The sequence below is a fragment of the Cygnus olor genome, chromosome 2 (genome assembly GCF_009769625.2).
Source record: "Cygnus olor isolate bCygOlo1 chromosome 2, bCygOlo1.pri.v2, whole genome shotgun sequence".
Classification (NCBI taxonomy): Eukaryota; Metazoa; Chordata; class Aves; order Anseriformes; family Anatidae; genus Cygnus; species Cygnus olor.
This window is the reverse complement of record NC_049170.1, coordinates 56,558,650-56,582,280: the sequence shown is the minus strand read 5'-3', so window position 1 is coordinate 56,582,280 and position 23,631 is coordinate 56,558,650. Positions and strand designations below refer to the sequence as shown.

Below are 23,631 nucleotides of genomic sequence, written 5' to 3'. Positions count from 1 at the left end.
GTACGAATTATTTTCAGATATATTTCCACATATATCTGGGATAAGTAGATCCATGGTCTGGATGATAAAATTTAATTGTGGGATTGCTATTTTTAAGATTATGAATGCAGTTTTTTTTTGGAAATGTATAATACCAATGCACAGACAGAAAATTATCAAAACCAGAATCTATTATTTAGTATTTTGTTTGTAAAATTTATTGGATTTCATGCAAATGGCTTTATTTGATTTAATGAGAAAATACCATGTGTCACGGTACAGATGGGGAAAAAGACATTGTAAAGAGACATGTTTATAGGCTGAGTTCCATCATGTTTTCATAATGTGAAAAATTGCTATAGATAACTATATTGCAATTGATTGAGTTACTCATGTGGGTTTGAAGTTAAGCTCATGTTTAAATGCCCTGATGAACTGGAAGCATAAAAAGAGACTTTTAAATAAGGGTGGGGTTTATTTATTAATTTAATTGCATATAAGAGGCTTAGTTTGTCCCATAAGATTAGAAATCAAGTTATAAAAGTTTGTGAAAATATCAAGTTACAGATCCAATGCCAAGAAATAGGATTATATCAAAGTTCAGATTACCTTTGCTCTGGTATTAAATCAAACCTTTTTTATAGATTTTTAAAGAATTGTTAAGAAGATTTGGGAGTCTGATAATATCTCTTTATATTTCAGTGAAACATTTGTGGACAAATATTGAATAATCAATCTGATAGCTAACTATATGAATTAGAAATTAATTGAAAACAATATTGGAACCTGCCCATATATTTTCATTATATAAACTGAGAACAATTAAAAAGTTAAAACAGAACATGCAAGATAAAAATATATATATATATTTCAACCATTACAAATCATGTGAATACAGAAAAGAAAATGTGCTTTGTTTAGCTGGCAAGGACCTTTGAATTGCTTAATAATAATTGAGTGCATTTGTTTGCCAGAAATACAAACAAACTGGACAGCCACCAGTTATGTGTTGTTAATATCTTCATATTAAATATCTGAGCCCTGTTAATGCGTAATGGAGCTCTTCTTCCTCAATGCATCATAACCTTTCATTTTCTTTCCTTGCAGAAGGGAATCCATATACATGGTGGGTTGGAAAAGCCAATGAGAAGCACTACTACTGGGGAGGATCAGGACCTGGTATTCAAAAATGTGCCTGTGGCATTGAACGCAACTGTACTGATCCCAAGTACTACTGCAACTGTGATGCTGATTATAAACAATGGTGAGTTTTCTACAAGAAAGCAGACTACCAGAATCTCCTAACTTCTACAATTACTGCTGTTTCTCAGAATGTCTTTTATTCAAATATTTCCATTTTTTACCAAAGAATGAAGGCAAAAATATTATATTTATGATTCCTCTTTTGCAAATTATCTTCCCATCTCTTTGCATTTCCATTTTATTCGCAGTATCTGTGACTGTCAAATGTAGGGGATATGTTTATGTTTTCAAGTCAGCTGAGCTACAGAGAAGATAGCTAAACTTGCAAAGTCAACTGCTAATAGGAAAGGCCAGCATTTTGGCTGCCTGTGCTACTTTGTCTTCATTGTGTTCAGCTGTGTTACATCACAGTATTTAATTTTATCTCTGCATGCAACTTCATTTGGAGAAATTCTACTAATACTAATGCTGCATTTGCCTGAAAAAAGTGAGAGAGATGAACTCAAATCAATAATGTAGGGACTCTAAACCTCATTATTCATCTTTCATGAGAAAAAATGCATTGAGAACTAAGCCTGGAAAGTATTACAGAATGAGGCTCTGCATTTCAGAGGAAGCTATTGCACTTTTTAAGAGATAATTAAATACTCATTGGCCTAATGGGTGAGAGTACAAACCTATAGTCCTTTGGGGAGTGAGTGAGAACTGGTTCTAGTTTCTTCTCTAATAAATAGTTATTGATTCATCCCAGGTGGAACAACTTAACAGAGGGACTGAGGAAGTCCTAGCCCAGAGTAGTTTACAGCCTGGTAACAGGGGCATTCTGCTGCAAGGTAATTGATGTGTGTTCAAATCCCTTCAGGCAGAAAAGAGAATTAAACCTGCCCCTCTGATATCCCCCATAAATGTTCTAGCAATGAACTTACTGTGTAAAAATTGTCATTTTCTGTGAGATTCCATCTCTGCTCTTAGAACACTTGGTTTGTAAGCTTTAAGTGTTTTGTCATCACAGGTAGTATCATATTTTAAATGGTATGCAATGTTCAGTGACTAATTGGACCCATACTTTTATGAGCACTTTTCCCATTAATAGCAACTTAGAATCAGAGAATTATAGAATAGTTTAGGTTAGAAGGAACCTTTAAAGATCATCTAATTCCAAACCCCCTGCCACGGACAGGGACACCTTCTATTAGACCAGGTTGCTCAAAGTCCCATCCAGCGTAGCCTTGAACACTTCCAATGTTAGGGCATTCACAACTTCTCTGGGCAACTTATTACAGTATCTAACCATGCTCATAATAAAGATTTATATCTAATCTAAATCTACCTTGTTCTGAGGACCACAGAGATGGATGCAGTACTCCAGGTGGTATCTCATGAATGAAGAATGAATTCTCTCAAGGGGGAGAATCACCTCCCTTGACCTGTTGGTCATGCTTCTTTTGATGCAGCCCAGGATATTATTACCATTTTGGTCTGCACATGCATGTTTACAGTTCAAGTCCAATTTTTCTTCTGCCAGTACCCTCAAGTCTTTCTCTGCAGGGCTGTCTCAGTCTATTTGTCACCCAGTCTATACTGTTGTTGGGGATTGCCCTGACCCACAGGCAGGACCTTGCACTCACCCTTCTTGAACATTATGAGGTTTGCATGGGCACACCTCTCAAGCCTGTTCATGTCCCTCTGGATGGCATCCCTTCCCTCCAATGTGTCAACCACACCACGCAGATTGGTGTCATCCACAAACTTGCTGAAGGTGCACTTGATCCCATTGTCCATGGCACCAATGAAGATATGAAACAGTACTGGTCCAAATACAGACCCCTGAGGGACACCATTCATCAGTGGACTCCACCTGGATATCGAACCATTGCCTGCAGCTCTTTGATTGTGACCATCCAGACAATTCCTTATCCACCAAACAGTTCATCCATCAAATCCATGTCTCTCCAATTTAGAGACAAGGATGATGAGCGGGGCCATGTAAGGTTTTGTAAAAGTGACATTGACATATGCAACGCTACTGTAAGCTTTGACATTGTTAGGGTAATTATCAGTGATGTTATGGGGTGAACTACAGAATAGCACAGAGATAAAGTCAATACTACAGACAGAGAAATCAGACGTGGTGACAAACTTCAGAACTACTATTATACAAAAAGCGAAAAATATAGTCAGAGGACTCAAGCTCAATCATAGGCACTATAGCAATGTAGCAGGAGGTAAGTTTGGTTCTGTGAAAAAACTGTAACAATAAAAGGAAGATGTTGTAATAATAATTAGGATAATGGCAGAATTAGGAGCACTTACAGTTTTCATTGCTTCAGGCACTGGATGTGTATCCATAAATATTAGCCTCTGTACCATATGTTGACTGTTTTATTTTATGCTGTGGGAAATGCGTGGGTATGGGAAATATCATTGACATTTGGTCTCTTGTGGCTTCTCTAAGTGCCATAGGTGATAATTTAATAAGCCTTCACTCAATAATCTTTTTCTGTAACATCTATGCCCCTATATACACTGAGAATATATGGAATCTATTAATAAATACATTAATATAATTAATAGATCCTTTAAAATCTAAAATAAGATTAATATCATAATAGATATACAACTGTTTACTCAGAATTTTAATGTGGGGAAGTGTGGGAAGTGTAGCCAGGGTAGTAGCTAGAGCAAATAACTATATTAGGAAATGTAAAGAAGTTAAACTGGAAAAGAAGTCTGAGTGGAAATTGTTGGAATGAAAGGGGAAGAAGAGAGATTCAGCAAGGAATTCAGCAAGGAGATTCAGTGTTTGAAGTACAAGGTACTTTCTCAAAGGAAACAGAGAAGTCACTGAATAGTGGGTAAGACTGAATCAGAATGATATAGTGTAAGTAGAATATTGTCCAGAAATTTTGATGCAGGAATTGGAAATCATGTTAGAAATGAAGAAGGGGATTGCAGTTTGATGAACGATCTCATAACCAATGCAGGAAATGCTCCCTCGGAGAACTGGATTCTAACTCTGCCTCTGGAACAAAATTCCTGTGTGATGCTGGCCAAGTTTTGTAAGCCATTTTTTCATAGGGCAGTCATCAATTGTTTGATCCTAATTTTCTGTGTACCTAACTGGAAACTCAGATGTCCAATTTGTAGAAATACAGAACATTCCAAGCTGCAACTGAAAAAAGTGAGCACTCTCTCTGAACGTATCTAATGCTGTCTTCTAAAACACAAAAAATAAAAGCCAGTAGGCATTTTTCACCTTGAGCACTAAAAATGTATGTGTGCTTTTAATCTTACATCTTTCATCCTTAACATCCACTCTGCAGAATGGGGATGATGCCAGTTTCTCACCTCACAGGGGTTTTTCAAAGATAGGTAGATTTATGAAGCAATCATCTTCTGTTGTAATGAGCACTACAGAAAATCCAACAAGGGGATGATGTCATTATAGAAAGAGTTAAAATACACATTCAAGATAAGATGGGGTCCTCATATTGAAGTATGAGAATAAATTAGAATAGTAAGTAGTGTTTTACTGTAAGAGTATTGTACATGTCCTATAATGAATGACGCTGGAGTCCTCCAGAAAAAGAAAAAAAAGAAAAACAGTGACCAGTCAAGGACTATAACATGGTGATAGCTACAGGAGACAAATTAAAGATCTTTAAGCAGTATGCAATATTTGTTTTTCCTAAACTTTTTGCTTGATTTTATTTTTAATTTTTTAATCAGATATATGAGTTATTTTTTTCATAGAATTATAGAATGGTTTGGTTTAGAAGGAACTTAAGGATCATCTAATTCCAATGACCCTGCCACGGGCAGCAACACCTTCCACCAGACCAGATTCTCAAAGCCCCATCCAACCTGGCCTTGGACACTTCCAGGGATGGGACATTCACAGTTTCTCTGGGCAACCTGTTCTAGTGCTTCAACACCCTCATAATAAGACTATCTTCTGAATATCTAATCTAAATCTCTCTTTCGTTTTTGAGCCATTACCCATTGCACTATTACTTCATGCCCTTGCAAGAAGTCCCTCTCAAGCTTTCTAGTAAGCCCCCTTTAGGTATTGGAAGACAGCTATTAGGTCTCCCTGGAACCTTCTCTTCTACAGGCTGAACAACCCCAACTTCCTCAGCCTGTCTTCACAGAAGAGGTGCTCCAGGCTTCTGATCAACTTTGTGGCCCTCCTCTGGACTTGCTCCAACAGGTCCATGTCCTTTTTGTACTGGGGGCCCCAGACCTGGACACAGTACTCCAAATGGAGACTCATGAAAGCAGAGTAGAGGGGGACAATAACTTCCCTCAACCAGCTTGCCACTCCTCTTTTGATGCAACCCAGGTTGCAAATGGCCTGCTGGACTGCTGGCTGCATGTTGAGCTTTTCGTCCATCAGAACCCCCAAGTCCCTCTTTGCAGGGCTGCTCTCAGTGAATTCTTCTCTTAGTCTGTACTCATGTCTGGAATTGCCCTTGACTCAGGTGCAGCACCTTGCACTTAGACTTGTTGAACCTCATTAAATGGGCCTCACTCAACATGGGCCCACTTCTCGAGCTTGTCCAGGTCCCTTTGAATGGCATCTCTTCCTTCTGTTCTATCAACTGCACCACTCAGCTTGGTGTCATCTGCAAACTTGCTGAGGGTGCAACTCAATACCATTGTCTATGTCACTGATGAAGATATCGAACAGCACCAGTCCTGAGACAGACCCTTGAGGGACACAGCTCATTACTGGACTCCACCTGGACATAGAACCATTGACCATCACTCCCTGGGTGCGGCCTTCAAGCCAACTCCTTATCCACTGAATGGTCCACCCTTCAAATCTCTCTGTCCAATTTGGAGATTAGCATGTCATGTGGGACCATGTCAAAGGCCTTACAGAAGTCCAAGCAGATGACATTGGTTGGTCTTCCCTTGCCAACTGATACAGTCACTCCATCATAGAAGGCCACCAGATTGGTCAGGCATGATTTGCTCTTGGTGAAGCCATGCTGGTTGTCTTGGATCACGTTCTTGTCCTGCCTGTGCCTTCACATTGTTTCCAAGAGGACCTGTCCCATGATCTTGACATGCACAGAGGTGAGGCTCAATGATCTGTAGTTCCTTGGGTCTTCCTTTCCACCCTTTTTAAAAATGGGAGTGATGTTTCCCTTTCTTCCAGTCACCAGGAACTTCACCTGACTGCCAGGAGTTTTCAAATATGATGGAGAGATGCTTATCCATTCCATCAGCCAGTTCTCCAGGACCCTGTGATGCATGTCATTAGGCCCCACAGACTTGTACCTGTTCATTTTCATCATGTGGTCTCGAACCTGCTCTTCACTTACAGTGAGAGGGACTTTGCTCACTTAGCCTTCATCTCCAGTTTCAGGGAAATTAGATACTTGGGAAGTCTGTCTGGCAGTGAAGACTGAGGCAAAGCAGTTGTTGAGTACCTTAACCTTCCCCATGTCTGTCATTACTAGCTCTCCCTTCTCGTCTATCAAATACGGTATATTCTCCTTGGCCTTTCTTTTCTGGATAATAATATAATAGAACTCCCTTCTTGCTATTTTTTGCATCCCGTGTCAAGTTCAGTTAATCCAGTTAAAATCTTTTGAGCTAGCTCAGGATACAGTTGGCTTTGTGGGCTGCAAGTGTACATTGCCATCTCATGTTCAGCTTCTTATCAATCAGCACCCCCAAGTCCTTCTCTGCAGGGCTGCTCTCAATCCATTCTCCACCCAGCCTGTATTTGCTTGGGATTGTCCTGACCCTGCACTTGGCCTTCCTGAACTTCACGAGGTTCACAGAGACCCACCTCTCCAAGTTGTCCATGTTCCTCTGGATGGCATCCCTTCCCTCCAATGTGTCAACCACACCACACAGATTGGTGTCATCCACAAACTTGCTAAAGGTGCACTTGATCCCATTGTCCATGGCACCAATGAAGATATGAAACAGTACTGGTCCAAATACAGACCCCTGAGGGACACCATTCATCAGTGGACTCCACCTGGATATCAAACCATTGCCTGCAGCTCTTTGATTGTGACCATCCAGACAATTCCTTATCCACCAAACAGTTCATCCATCAAATCCATGTCTCTCCAATTTAGAGACAAGGATGATGAGCGGGGCCATGTAAGGTTTTGTAAAAGTGCAGGTAGATGACATCAGCTGTTCTTCCCTTATCCACCAACACTCAATCCCCATCATAGAAGGCCACCAAGTTAGTCAGGCATGATTTGCCCTTTGTGAATCCATGTTGTCTGTCTCCAATCACCTCCTTATTTCCTATGTGCCTTTGTATAGTTTCCAGGAGGTTCTGCTCTTTGGTCTTACCTGGCACAGATATGAGACTGACCAGGCTGTAGTTTTGCAGGTTATCCTTGTTACTCTCTGTAGACATGGGTGTTATATTTCCGCTTTTCTAATCTTTGAGTACCTCAGCCTTCTCTGTATCCTATATCCCTGGTCTCTCGTTTCCTTGTGGAGGAGGCACAGATTTTCCCTTATCTTCCTTTTTCACCAACATACCTATAGAAGCTTTTCTTCTTTCTCTTGATATGTCTGTCTAGATTTACTTCTATCAGTGCTTTAGCTTTCCTAACCTGATCTTAGGCTGCTCACACAATTTCTCTATATTCATCCCAGACTACCTGTCCTTGCTTCCACCCTCTGTAGACTTCCTTTTTGTATTTGGGTTTGTGTAGGAACTTCTTGTTCACCCATGCAGGCCACTTGGCATTTATGCCTGACTTCCCTTTTATTGGGATGCATCGCTCCTGAGCTTGGAGGAGGTGATATTTGAATATTAACCAACTTTCTTGGGCCCCTCTTCCCTCAGGGCTTTATCCCATGGTACTTTACCAAGCAGTTCCCTGAAGAGGCCAAAGTCTACTCTCCTAATGTGCAGGGTAGCAAGCTTTCCATGCACCCTCCTCCTGTGCCTCAAGGATCTTGAACTCCACTTTTTTAACTTGTGATTTTCATAAGTACTGAACTAGCTATGCCAATTATGGACTCAATTATAATGTAATCTTTCTCACGTACTAGATTACACCATAGTCTTGATATACCTGGAATCTGGACGGTGTGTATTAATGTTTTTTAAAAGCTCGCGGAACACCTTTTCAGATCACTCTCTCTGAATAAAGAAGAAAAAAGAGCACTCTGTAAATGGTACAGGTATTTAGCATATACTAATGTGTTGATTATCAGACCCTGAAAACAGGAGGTATATAGGCCAAAATGGTAGATATTGTCAGGGAATTCAAATTTATGTGTGTTTGCACAATGCATCTAAAATAGAAGTTAATTCTTAGAAGAGGCCCATGTTGTTGCTGCAATGTAAATACTAAGTAATCATTTTTGTCACAGCAAAGCTTTATGGATAGGAGGGAAAAAACAGTTGGGAAGAGCTTCACCCAGAGAAATCCCACTAAAGTGAACCTTAGTCCCAAATTATCCATTATTTGTGCCCAGTATGAAATTAATCCAGAAGTAAGTGAATCAAATTATATTTAAAAGGTTAGTTTTACCTGGCAACAGAGATTATTTATTTAAGAGCATGGTCGTCATTCAAAGTCAGATTGCCTCAAGCTTGAGAGAATAAATGCTTCTGATATTGCTGTTATTAACAACAAGAAATTCCTTGGGTCATTATGAAACCAAATCTGCTTCAACTGAACAATGTTATTTACACATGACTATTTATGCTTTTCTGTAAAAAATACTGGCACTGCAGAGACAGACAAACTTTATGAATTAAGCAGTAAATGTAAAGATCTACAAAGAAATTTTGGTTCTTACTCTTTTGACCATAAAGTCAGTTATAACACCCAGATTGGTCAAAGTTTCTACTCCAAAAGCTGTTTACTTCTTATTCTTTCTTACTTTTTCCATAATATGTGAAAAAAACATGATGTGATTCTGCAGGTGGATTTACTGAGAAAAGGGTTTTCCTTTCAAACTTCCTCATGAGGATGAACTTTAGATTTCTCAGTAGGGCACAGAACTCACTGCTGACTATTACTATGACTGCTAATATTTCAAGAAATATTTGATGGTCCGATAAGATGACTGAAAGGGATTAAAGGAGAACTTGAAGATAATAGTGGTTCAGACAAACGAAGGAAATCAGCAATGAAAACAGAAGGAGGGAGGGGAAATGTAAGTTCAGAAACTCCAGTGTTGTGGGTAACATGGGAACAGCAGTGCTCCTAAGCAGACAATGATAATTGCCAGATGGAAAACAAAAGAAAGAAAGTAACACTGGTATGCCACTAAGGCAAAACAAAATTGTTGATGAAACAATTCAGGACTACTTTATCATCACAGATCTTGACTTCAGGAATAAATCAGATGACTGCAGACCATCTCATTTTTTTGTTTATCCTCTGCCACAGTTTGGAAATTAACATTTCCTTCTCCAGAGTCTGCAAAATCCCTTTATTTTTGTGAGATGTTTGCCAAAGTGCTCCACAAGATACATTTCCCTTCTCTTTGCTACTTTTCTCCTACATTGAGGCTTTCAGAATAAATATTCAGGTGGTGAGAAAAGACAATTAAACGGGGATCAGTCTGATATGACTTGTTCTACTGCACAGGACTAGGGGTGGACAATGAAATGCCAGCCTGTGGCTGTGGCAATGACAGTATGCCTGATGCTGGGCAGGTCACATGTAGCCAGATTTAACACAATATTAAAGGTTCCTGGAGATACTGGTATGCATCAAGGCTTAAGTATAGCACATGTCAATTCCATTTGAAATCAGTAATAGTTCAGTTTCTTACTCACTTAGGCACTTTTGAACATCTATCTGTCCTTTAACCTTGTGTGCTCTCAATACCAGAGCTGCTGATGCAGAGAGAACTGGTGGGTTACATGACTCTGGCTTCTCCTATCCATTAGAAGCTGCTAAAGATGTATTTGGGTATTTATTTTATTTATTTTATTTTATTTTATTTTATTTATTTTATTTTTATTTTATTTTATTTTATTTTTTCAGTGTTACTTTCTCATCTAGGAAGCAACTGGAAATTCCACAGCAATGGTATGTGATCAGAAGTGGTTAGTTTATACATTCTCTGGGAAAAAAAAAAAAAAAAAATACCAGAGAATTTATCATTGGCTCTAATTAGTTACATTTTCCTGAAATTATCTTATTATCTTCTTATTTGTAACAGTATATAAGGAAGCCCTAAAGAAGTAAAAGGGATCAAATATGAATAAACCTAAAAGAACCTGAATGACTATAGAAGTTGCAGTAAGGAATATGCATGATTACATTCAATATATATTAAAAAAATTGCAATTTATCCAGACGGATTGACTGCCTATAAAGGTCAAATATTTAAATAATATAGCAATATGTTTAAGCAATACCTTGCAAAATAGGCATTTTTGCTAAAATACAGAGGCCTGTATTTGACAAGAAAACATACTTTCTTGCATTACATGAAATCAGGGGAAAAAAAAATATCTAGTAAGATTAGTGATGTCTTGCTGCTAGGCCTGTCATCACATATACATGTTGAATCTCAATTTCCTAGAAAAGGGGAACATTTTGTAGAATGGTTGCCACTTCAAAAACTGTATTTCCATGTTTTTGCATAGCTTAATGACCATCTTTGAAATGACTGACCAGAAAACAATTGGTAATTGTGTTGTGCTGTAACTGTGTGCAGTAATTGCATCTGTTCACTTTATAAAATCTGAAATATCTAAACTTATTTTTTAGTTATGCTTATGGAATAAACTAGTTTTGCAGGTGAAGGTGGGGAAGTTTAGCTGCCAACTTGCATTACTTCACAAGGCTGGTTTTTTTTGTACTTTGTAAATCCAGACAGCCTTGTAGTTTTTTAGAGTTTCCTTTCAGAGTTTCTCTGTATATTAACATTGACACCTCACATTAAGATAATTTCAGTCAATCAAAATTTAGCACTATGTCAGTATGTAATGACACAGAATAATAATCTACACTAGGAGGAACACTGAAGACAGAAAGTCAAGCATTCAAACCTTAGGAAATGTTAGATTTAATGCTGCTATTATTACTTTTTTTTTTTTTCCTGAATGATTGATAGTTTTGAGCTGAAACTTTCAGCAAGAGAAAAACAGATAGCCAGAAGCCAAGAAGTTCATTTCTACTAGTTATAGTTTGCCCATTAAAACTACTCTATCAGGGAGAAGGGTCAAGTGAATGAGTATTAAACAGGCTGATTCCTCTTCTGCATTTCTCAGCTGTGCCTAGCTGTAACTCGTGTGCAATATTGAAACAAAATGTTCATATAAAAATACGGAATCTTCCCATTAATTGAATTTTGTCCTCTTTTTTTCATTATCTGTTCTATATTTTCTTTTATAGAAATTATGTATACCTTGTCTTTGACTATTAAACATTCCTCTTTTCTGCTTCTCCCTTAAGAGAAGGCTAAATGTTTTAATTACTGACAACAACAGATTAAAATTTTGAGAAAGATGGAAACAGTAAAGATGGAGGGATGAACTCCATCCAGCACTCAGCCATGCTAGAGATGTGCTAGGCAAAGTAGCGCATTTAAAATTCTCATTTACTTGTACCTCAATACCACCATAGGACTCTGGCCTCAGACTGGGGATTCATTAGACAAGGTTGGCTACAAACACAAAAAGGCTGTCATTCTCCTCAATGTTCATATGACCACAAATATGTACATAAGACTAATGAGAGTGATTTAAAAATTAAATTTGTGGAAGATGAAGGGAATAGTAAGTCTTTCACAGCAAGTGTTTAGGCCAATAGCTTTACGCAGACTTTGAAGGACAGGACCTGTTGCCTTGGAGTTATCGTGAATATATGTGGTTTATTGCTAATGCATAGCCCAGAGCCAACAGCTCCATTCTGGAATTCAGGTAAATCCATGATCACTTCGTTTACTCTCTCTCCTTTACAAATGTTCCATGCAAGTACTGATAACGTATATACATAGCTCAGGGAACCTGACAGATTTATAGTCTGAAATAATATAGGTTAAGGGCATTAGGAGTCTGGGGGTTAAATTAGTCACGAAACTTGCAAACATCCGTGCTGTTTTCTCTCTTTTCCCTCCTGTATTATTCACCTTTTTGTTTTGATAGTGGCCTAATTTATAACAAACAGGCATTTAAACCACTTGGTGTTTAGTTGTCATCCCACTTATTGATGTTAAAGCAAGCATTTCCCCTAATGCTTGTGGATCATGGCAGCAACCAAACAGCTGAGAAGACAAGTCTTAGCCTTCTGAAAACTGAACTGAAAACACAAGAAAATTTGTACATTGATGATACATGAAAGAACTGTCTGTCTTATCTTTGTTTAAATAGAACCTTCTTGCATCGTGTTATTTATTCAGTCCTATGCAGCTCTTCTTCAGTTATTTTTCATTCCACAAGGAATGCAAAACTAGCATATCTGAGGATGAGGGTACAAGAATCTGTATATCTTCATGCATATTGTGCAGTATCTTTTACCTTGCTCCATATTTAAAAATAGTTTAGCCCTAGCAACTTCCTAAGGATGAACAGGATGCCCATTTGGCAGCAAATTGAACATTAATATGAGTCAATAGTGTGCCCTGGCAGCCAGGAGGGTCAGCCATGTCCTGGGGTGCAACAGGCACAGCATTGCTAGCCAGCCGAGGGAAGTGATTTTCCAGCTCTACTCTGCACTAGTGCAGCCTCACCTCAGATACTGTGTTCAGTTTTGGATGTCACAGTATAAAAAGAACATAAAACCATTATTTTTGTCCCCAGAGGAGGTCTACAAAGACAGTGAAGTGTCTAGAGGGCAAGACATGTGAGGGGTGGATGACATTGCTTCATATGTTCAGCTTAGAAAAGAGAAGACTGAAGGGAGAGCTCAGGGCAGTCTACAGCTTCCTCACAAGGGGGAGCAGAGGGGCAGGCACTGATCTCCTCTCTGGTGACCCGAGATAGAACCCGAGGGAGCAGCATGAAACTGTGATATTCAGAAAATGTTCTTCACTGAGAGGGTGGTCAGGCACTGAAAAAGGCTTCCCAGGAAAGTGGTCACAACTCCATGCCTGACAGAGTTCCAGATACATTTGGACAACTCTCTCAGACATATAGGATGATTTTGGGGTAGTCCTGTGTGGACACAGGAGTTGGGCTTAATGATCAGAGAATCACAGAATCGTCTAGGTTGGAAGAGACCTCCAAGATCATCTAGTCCAACCTCTGTCCTATCACTAACAAGACCTCCACTAAACGATATCACTAAGGACTACATCTAAACGTCTTTTAAAGACCTCCAGGGATGGTGACTCAACCACTTCCCTGGGCAGCCCATTCCAATGCCTAACAACCCTTTCAGTAAAGAAGTTCTTCCTGATATCCAATCTAAACCTCCCCTGGTGCAACTTTAGCCCATTCCCCCTCGTCCTGTCAACAGCCACGTGGGAGAATAGACCAACCCCCCTCACTACAGCCTCCTTTAAGGTACCTATAGAGAGCGATAAGGTCGCCCCTGAGCCTCCTCTTCTCCAGGCTGAACAAGCCCAGCTCCCTCAGCCGCTCCTCGTAAGACTTGTTCTCCAGACCCCTCACCAGCTTCGTCGCCCTTCTCTGGACTCTCTCGAGCACCTCCATGTCCTTCTTGTAGCGAGGGGCCCAAAACTGAACACAGTACTCAAGGTGCGGCCTCACCAGAGCCAAGTACAGGGGGACAATCACCTCCCTAGACCTGCTGGCCACACTGTTTCTTATACAAGCCAGGATGCTGTTGGCCTTCTTGGCCACCTGAGCACACTGCTGGCTCATATTCAGCCGACTATCAACCAGTACTCCCAGGTCCTTCTCGGCCAGGCAGCTTTCCAACCACTCATCTCCCAGCCTGTAGCGCTGCTTGGGGTTGTTGCGCCCCAGGTGCAGGACCCGGCACTTGGCCTTGTTGAACTTCATACAGTTGACCTCAGCCCATCGGTCCAGCCTATCCAGATCCTCCTGCAGAGCCTTCCTACCCTCGAGCAGATCAACACACGCACCTAACTTGGTGTCATCTGCAAACTTACTGAGGGTGCACTCGATCCGCTCATCCAGATCATTGATAAAGATATTAAAGAGGACTGGCCGCGGTACTGAGGCCTGGGGGACTCCACTAGTGACCAGCCTCCAACTGGATTTAACTCCATTCACCACAACTCTTTGGGCCTGGCCATCCAGCCAGTTTTTAACCCAACGAAGCGTACGCCAGTCCAAGCCATGAGCAGCCAGTTTCTTGAGGAGAATGTTGTGGGAAATGGTGTCAAAAGCCTTACTGAAGTCAAGGTAGACCACATCCACAGCCTTCCCCTCATCCACCAAGCGCGTCACTTGGTCATAGAAGGAGATCAGGTTCGTCAAGCAGGACCTGCCTTTCATAAACCCATGCTGACTGGGCCTGATCACCTGCTTGCCCTGCAAGTGCTGCGTGATGATACTTAAGATAATCTGCTCCATGAGCTTCCCTGGTACTGATGTCAAACTGACAGGCCTATAGTTCCCCAGGTCTACCCTCCGGCCCTTCTTGTAGATGGGTGTCACATTTGCTAGCTGCCAGTCGACTGGGACCTCCCCTGATAGCCAAGACTGCTGAGAAATGATGGAAAGTGGCTTGGCCAGCTCCTCCGCCAGTTCGCTCAGTACCCTCGGGTGGATCCCATCCGGCCCCATCAACTTGCATACATCCAAGTGCTGTAGCAGGTTGCCAACTATTTCCTCGTGGATAGCAAGGGCTACATCCTGCTCCCCATCCCCTTCCACCAGCTCAGGGTACCGGGTATCCAGAGAACAACTGGTTTTGCCGCTAAAGACTGAGGCAAAGAAGGCATTAAGCACCTCAGCCTTTTCCTCATCTTTTGTAACTAAGTTTCCCCCCGCATCCAGTAAAGGATGGACATTCTCCTTAGTTCTCCTTTTTGTGTTGATGTATTTATAAAAACATTTTTTGTTATCTTTAACGGCAGTAGCCAGATTGAGCTCCAGATGAGTTTTGGCCTTTCTAATTTTGTCCCTGCACAGCCTCACAACACCCTTATAGTCCTCCTGAGTGGCCTGCCCTCTTTTCCAAAGGTCATAAACCCTCTTTTTTCTCCTAAGCTCGAGCCACAACTCTCTGTTCAGCCAGGCTGGTCTTCTTCCACGCCGGCTCATCTTTGGGCACATGGGGACAGACCGCTCCTGAGCCATTAAGATTTCCTTCTTGAAGAGTGCCCAGCCTTCCAGGACCCCTCTGCCCTTCAGAACCACCTCCCAAGGGACTCTGCCAACCAGTGTCCTGAACAGCTCAAAGTCAGCCCTCCGGAAGTCCAAGACAGCGGTTTTACTGGTCTCCTTCCTGACTTCGCCAAGAATAGAGAACTCTACCATTTCGTGGTCACTCTGCCCAAGACAGCTCTCGACCACCACATCTCCCACCAGTCCGTCACTGTTTGTGAACAGAAGGTCTAGGGGGGCACCTCCCCTGGTAGGCTCTCTAACCAGCTGCGTCAGGAAGCTATCTTCCACGCTCTCCAGAAACCTCCTAGACTGCTTTCTCTGGGCTGTGTTGTGCTTCCAGGATATGTCTGGGATGTTGATGTCCCCCGCGAGAACAAGCGCTGATGATTTCGCAACTTCTGCCAGCTGCCTGTAGAACTCCTCATTCGTCTCCTCATCCTGGTTCGGTGGTCTATAACAGACCCCCACCAGGATGCTTGCCTTATTGGCCTTCCCGCTAATCCTAACCCGTAGGGATCCTTGTAGGTCCCTTCCAACTCAGGATATTATATGACTCTATGAACTTTAGGGTCATCCATCTGTCAGTACCAGCAGTGATGAATGAACCTAAAGGAGAAAATTATGACGTTATCTCTATTCCTTATTTTATGAAACTTTATAATTAATGTGTGAGTGAAAAATCAAGTGACCAAGAACAAAAATGTCTGCTATATCTTTCCTAGAAACATAACAGATTTTCTATCTGAATGAAGAGCTTATGGTCTTAACTTTAGAGGACCTCCTGTCACAATTTGTCAGGTAAGGACAGAGTATGCTGAGCACTGCACACTACAGAATTCAGTCTTACTGTTATTTTCTCCTCTTCTATCTCCTTTTATTTGTGTGCTAACTTAAAGAGTAATGACTCAGCCATCAGTGCAGTCCTAGAAGATGAAATCACTTCTATGCTGTACAGCCTAAGGTATTTCACTTAATGCTTGACACTGCTTAGCTCTTGAAGAGAGTGGTTCTCTTTTCTTCTTCAATTGTAGGGCCACCCCCTATACCACCCTGACTTTTTTTCTAAATCAGTGGAATGCTATATAGAAGACATCTGGAATCTGTCACCTCTTCTGTTAGATGAAAACTGCAGTCCATGCTTGTCTATTATTACTACTAGCAGTCATCTTTTAGCTGAAACACAATCATAAGAGAGTCCACGCGGCTGAAAGTATTACACCTCCTGTGTAAACAAAAGATGTATCTACTTTCATTGTTTGTTCTTCAGTGTGCAGGGGTATATGCATGTATAGAAGGGAGAAGAAGGAGAAGAGGAAATAATCATATATCAAAAGAAGGGAAGGGAAGATGGAAGGGAAGATGGAAGTAGTAATATTTTGGATGGATGGATGGCTGGCTGGCTGGCTGGATGGATGGATGGATGGATGGATGGAAAAAAAAGAGAAGGGGAAGGAAACTATTATTATATTCATACTGCATTATTTTACCTCAAAGAAGAAGGTTGCTTGCATATGCTATGATAAACACTTAAAGCAATCCATTAAGCTTGGATATACTCTGCAATATTACTAATAAAGGCAATAGCTCTAATATGAGGAAAAGAGGCAAAAACTGCTACAAAAAAAAAAAAAAAGTTGTCAAACTTGTAAAAGAAGATTAAATTCTCCAAATTTGTTTTAATGCACTTTTGTCAGTTACCGTTCTTGTTGGGCTGCTTCATGTCTCCCTCCTGTTTTGTTGTTGTTTTGTATATGTGTGTGTTGCACAATCAGTGAATGCCCCAAGCTTTCCAAACTACTTCTCATCTGTCACTAATCATGGTTTGACATTTTGTCCCTGCCATAAACCCCACAATTCTTCTGTTATTTTTCTTTTATTTCCTTTGCTTCCTATTCATGCTTAGAATACTGTAGTGATGAAAGTTGAATGAAAATAAAGAAGAAGGCGATTTCCAAGGAAGCAGGCAAATATAAAGATAAGACAGAATCTGCTGACAACATTAGAAAATCTGATGAAGAAAAACAAATACAAAAAAACAATAAACCTATGATCCAAAAGCTTTATGCTGTCATTGGAGAAGTATAAATTTATTTTCAGGTATTACTGCTATGAAACAGGACAGTTAAAAATGCTGTCATGTAAACATGTAATTTCATGTCTAAGCCAGTATTTTCTGGGTATGACATAATGTGTGGTAATAACATTTAATGGTCCACAGGTTGACTGTAAAGTTAAAATATTTTGCAAGAGTATGAATTTAAGTATCTTATGTCAAATCTAAGATATTTATCCATTTTTCTGAAAGAAAATGGTATCAGAAATATTAAGAGGGTTTTATAAGACCCAGGAATCAAACTGAAACTTCTGTTTGGCACAGAACACCTACAAATAATGCACTTAAAACTGACAATGTCTCCTGCTGCCTTTTTATTTAGTAAAATAGTCAAGAACAAGAAAATTTTAATCACTAACATTAAAAGCAAAGAAATTGTGAGATCCTTTAAGGATTGTGACAAAAATTCCAAAAAAATAAATAACATCAAATGATGTAAATACCTTGAATCAAGATAGCAGATAGATAATGACAATACATGAAGAGAAAGCTCAAAAATCTCATTTATTATCTTACTTTATTAATATAGCTTTTTTAATTGTTAGATTACCATATGTAATGATTGTGAAGCAGAACAGAACAAAAGGATAAACAATAAATATCTTCAGGTTTTGTCCTGAAAGCTGGAGAATAGCAAAAGGATCTTCAAAGTAAAGATAAATGTTGGGCATAGTTAACTCAGATCATTGAGATCAGTGAGCAGATCATTGAAAAAGCTGAGCTGAGGAAAAGAAGCTTAAGTTTATTAAATGTTTTTGCTAAAGGCAGATCAATTCAGAGAGTCATTGAGAGCGTTAAGGTTTTGCACTGTGTTCATCTATGCATATGAACACTCATCAGATCACAAAGTAATTCAGTCTGGAAGCAGCCTCCAGGGGCTACCTAGTCCAACCTGCTACTCAGGGTAGATCTAACTAGACTGGGTGGCTGAGGGCTGTGTCCCCCTGAGTCCTGAACACCTCCAAGAAGGTGTTCAGAATCCCTCTGGACATCCTGTGCAAGTATTTGACCACACTCATTATGATTTTTTTTCCTGATATGTAATTGGAAATTCCCATGTTCCAACTGGAGATGTTTACCTCTTTGTATGTACATGTAGATCTACAAGCAAACATATCTCATACTTCTAATATGGGACTGATGTAAGGACAATAGGCACACTTCCAGACCAAGTCTGGAAATTTTTGTTTAAACCAGTTATTGCTGACTAAATCAGCCATTTCTAACAACATTTTGTAGAATCATTTATCTCCTATCTTGCCACCAAAGAACACTACAGTTATTGAAATGATGAAATATCCTGAAGTAGGTAAAGACATTGATAGTTACTGAACAATCCTGACTCTCCTGTGAAGAGAATTCAAAAAGTGCACTTTTTAAATCTCCACTTTATAATGGGAAAAAAAAAAAAAAAAAAGAGAGAGAGAGAGAGAGAGAGAAAAGAGAAAAATGACAATATATTTTAACTAGGAGATAGGTCAAAAGTGAAAAAGCTGAAAAGGGAAAAACATGGGGCTTAGGAGAGAGTGGAAAAACAGGAGCAAGACACTGAGGATATGGTGTGGGAATTCAGTTACAAGGAGATCAGTTTTTGCCAAAAACGCATCATAAAATATCTTCTACCTCTAACAGTTAATTGTTATATTTGGCATTATTTGACAGTTTCTGTATGTCATTTCATCGTATCATATAAACATACCCTGAAAAAGTTATTTAGAGGAGGTACTGCCTTTCCTTTTGGTCATGAAAGATCAAATATAAAAGGGCATTACTCCTTACTGGGATCTTGGGCTGTGCTGTGTTAAAAGAAAATTAATAACTGTCACTACAGGTAATGCAACTTTTTTTTTTTATCAGAAAAGAAACAGTTGTATTGACAATACATTATAAAACAACTATTCATTATAAAAGCAATTTATTTCTGGTAATTTACTTTTATTAAAAGTATTGTTTCATAACAAAGTCTCAGGACTGATATATATCACTTTTTGAAGCAGGGGAGGAACAGGTCTCATCTACTATCATCTTTATTTTTGTAGAGTATAGATAATAGTATACAGATCTTTGTTCTCTAATTGCAGTTTTGAATATGTGCCATTTCCGCTTATTTTCTAGCAAAGTCTATTAAAATTATTGTTAATACTCATTTTAAAGCACATTTTTACTGGCTATAGAAAAAGAGATATCAACAGCATATTCTGGCTTTTATGAGTTTTTACAGCTAAAAACACAAAGATCACAATACTAGCACAAAATGTAGTGAAAATCAGAAGCCGGTTTTAAAGAAGAGTTTACTGTCTGCATGGACAGCAAAGAAACTCAAATATGTTGCAACATGATAAAAATGTTTGTTAGACACTCTGTAAAACACTTGCTAGCTGTGACCAGAAATATGTGTGCAAATCACTTGCATTTGGAATTATCAAAGATTAGTCATCAGGTGTTCAAAAGGAAATATGAACTACTAATGAATAATGCTCCTTGTACTATTGTTTCGGGTTTTCTGTTATGGTCAATCAATACCATAGCATGAGAGTGACGCAAATGGAGAACTCAGAGTTCTTTTTTGTCTAGTTACAGTTATGAGCAGAAGTTACAGATGTGGTGGCAGTGCCAGTTTTTCTCTATCACTTTTCCACTTCCACAAGTTACACCTTCAGTTTTGTCACAGTTGTATTGCCAAATGGAGAGAGGTTTGTTTCACCTGGAGGAAATACAACAGTATGGAGCTTTCTGAAAACTCATACAGTAGTTCAGATATAATGTACCTTACGAAACACTGGTCTGAAAATATTTAGATTAAAAAGTTGTGTTTTGAAACTATCCCTAATAATATAAACTATATGGTTTCATTTGTAAGAAAAGCATCTTAGAAAAGAAAAAAGAAAAGCAGCATAGCTAAAACATTTGGAAATTGGTTTCATTTTCTATGGAACTGGATATAGAAATGCATAGTTAGCATGTAGAATGGGGAATGCATTTCCCCACAACTGGAGACTTTTTGGAGAGGCAGGTTCCAAAGCTGAAGTTTTTGAGGGAGATTGTATTAACACTGCTGCATGCTATTACTCTATTACTTGTTTTAAAAAGGGATTGCCACTAAAACTGGGGGGGGGGGGGGGGGGGGAAGCAAGTTCAGGATAATTTTGTGTTTCTTGTTAATATGCAAACATTAATTATTTTTCGTAACCTATATTGTCATATAAATCTTCTCCATCAGTCTGGACACTACATATCTATATATTTCTAGTTGCTATCCTTGTCATCTTTATCCATAAATATCCTCAATTTTTCTTTGCAAAAAATACCTCAAATATATAGTTTGACAGTAAGGCCTGTCCTCCTCACAAACTGCAGGTTATTTTTCTGTAGGCACACAGTTAAATAAGGTACCAGCACTTATTTTATACTTAAAATGTATCTGTAAGGATAGTAGAATGAATTACAGTTTGAAGCATTGTCTGCTGTCACTCCTTTCCTGGTAAACAGGATGACTTATCGTATCTTACGGGTTCTCAACTCAGAAAGAAAATTTAAATAATGTGTAATAGAACTGCCAGAATGCACACTGAGTTATTTTAATTACAACTCCCAAGAAAAGACCTAATCTCAAGGAAAAGAAAGTTTAATGGGGTACTAAATCATCTAGGCTTCTACTTTGTTATAGCTTTTTCATCTTCAGTCAGGAATGAACACTAAAGAGAACATGGGGGAATGGAGGCAATTGTTACAGAATAAATTCAATGGTGAAAACTGAAGACTTCGTGTGTAAACAAAATGGGAAAGTATCTTGAAAATTCATTAAATTCATGTTTTCTTTCTTTATAGGAAACTAAAGCAAAGTAAAACAAACAAAGAAACAAAACCTTATTTTATTGATCTGAAGAATATTTTTGAAGACTCAATCAGTTGACCAATTGATGCTTACTCCTGTTGATGATCTATAAGTAACGTTATCCCAGAATCCAAGAAACATTAAACTGTTTTTATTACTGTTAACATGATTTTTTTTACAAGTTTCTCTAATGGAGGATTAGCAAGGTAGTTATTCAGCTGTTCCAGAACTGAACAAAACAATTAAATTTTTCTACCTGCCCTTACTTAAAACTTTCTTAAGAATTTCTAGTGATGCATTTGTGATTTTTATACATCATGATTTGTACATGATTTCAGTTTCCACTTCTGATACATGAATACTTGCAAATCACTTACAACCATGCATAAATCCTTATAATAGTTTATATTATGTTTATACAGCTGAAGAATATGTCTGTAGACCTCCAGGTTCTATTGCATTTATTAACAGTGTGTCCTCTCTATCTTAAAACAGATTATTATTGTTTGCAAACAATTTGTGGGATTTTTTTGTGTGTGGATTTTTTTTTTATGTTTGAAGATGTTGGAAAACAGTTAATTCATACATTTCCATTTCTGAATTCCACTTCCTTAATGATATGTAAACATAATTTCCTCACTGAATCATTTTCTTAAGACGTTCCTTCAAACAGTGAAAAACCTTGCTCAGAAAGAACTGGGGTACTTTCACCCAGCATTGTTATTGCATGCACACAGAGCTCTTTTGCTCTTTTTTTTTTTCCCCATTTTATAAAGAAGAAAAATAAGGGATGTTAATATACAATGGAACACTATTAGTATACCTATGCAGTGCACTGGAGCATAACACAATGACACTCAAAGCTAGATATAAACAAGTTAATTGGTATGAGAACTGTTTAAAACAGATGGGGGAAAAAAGTACTTCTTTACACAGCTGGTTGTAAACTTCTGCAACTAGCTGCCACAGGAGGTTGTGCAAGCAGACAATGTAAGTATGTTCAGGAAAGGACAGAACAGATTCATACACAACAGGTCAATAAATGGTAAACACTGTGCACCCTGTAACATTTTTAATATGATGATGGTAGCTGGTGGGGGAGTAGAAGGTCAGCAGATGACAGAAAGGGTCAGGCTCACACACTCACCCTGAGTAGCATCTCTTATTGCCACTGTCTGCAGCAGGAGGATGAAGCAGGTGGACCATTGTTTTGATCCCACAGAACATTTCTTCTGTTCATGTATCTCAGAAGGCTTTTGGCAAGGCTTATTTGCTCAGGTGTTGTCCTTGCCAGTGTAGCCAGACTGCTTCTCAGGGCAAAACTACAATCTTTGCACAGCATTACATGCACTAGATGGGACTGGCAATAGCTTATTTGTCTCTGCATTGTGTTCCCTCTCCTATGTGCTGAAAGGTTGTGACACCATTTTCCCTAAAAATACACTGCAGTAAAACAGAACAAGGAAGAAATATTTATTGTGACATTTGCGAACACAAAAAAGGAATGTCCTGTGAATCAAGTATTTAAATCTGGAAAGCAGGCTTTATAGCTAGCATGAATGTTCTGGAACAGCTTTCAGATATGAGTATTGGGGTTGAGTAGCCAAATTCTTCCTAATTTGAGATGTGATCAGATTCTAAAGAAGATTAGGTAGTGTGGCTGCTTGCAATAGCAGAGAGCTGTAATCAGTGACTGCAGCCTCTGCAATGTTGCTTGTGTAGCCTTTGTTTACAGTTAGAAGTGATAGATATCTCAGTATCCCTTACATCCATGGGGCAACTTTTATCTCATAGACTTTCATTTTAAGGCAAGAAACACCTGCAGTAAGCTACATTTAAGCCATCAAGAAAGAAAAAAATACATCAACATTTGGCAAATTAACATATTTATTGCATTAAAGTGCAGCACAACATTGTCAAGGCTCTGACTGCACCAGATGCAAACACTTTGGGCCCTAAGCCTTTGCACCCAAACTATTACATTTTAATTTCTGTCTTAACCTAATGCTGATAAAATTGCTGCAGAGCCACAGCTTGAAAGATTAGAGAAGCACAGACTGTCTGCTTCAGGGTCAGCTTCCCCACCAGGCCTACTCAGGACTGCCTGGAGTCCTGAAAAGCGCTGCTGTTATGGATAAGGCGGGAATTCGAACTTCTCAGCCACTTCATCATCAGCCTCCTTTGGCCATGACCGCGTTGTCATAGGTTCTTAGAAACTCACAGCCCAGAGCCTTTTCAATCCATGCGGTCAGGGTTGTGACAGGCCCATGCACAAAT

General features: G+C 39.2%; 1 protein-coding gene across 3 annotated transcripts in view; it reads left to right on the top strand.

Annotated features, from left to right (window-relative positions):
- CNTNAP2 (contactin associated protein 2) overlaps positions 1 to 23,631 on the top strand; it is a 1,166,415-nt gene that overhangs the window by 947,175 nt on the left and 195,609 nt on the right. For all 3 annotated transcript variants that reach the window (XM_040547669.1, XM_040547670.1, XM_040547671.1), the window contains one exon: positions 1,087 to 1,243. In XM_040547669.1, the coding sequence (XP_040403603.1) occupies positions 1,087 to 1,243 (157 nt within the window). The remainder of the gene's footprint in view (positions 1 to 1,086; positions 1,244 to 23,631) is intronic.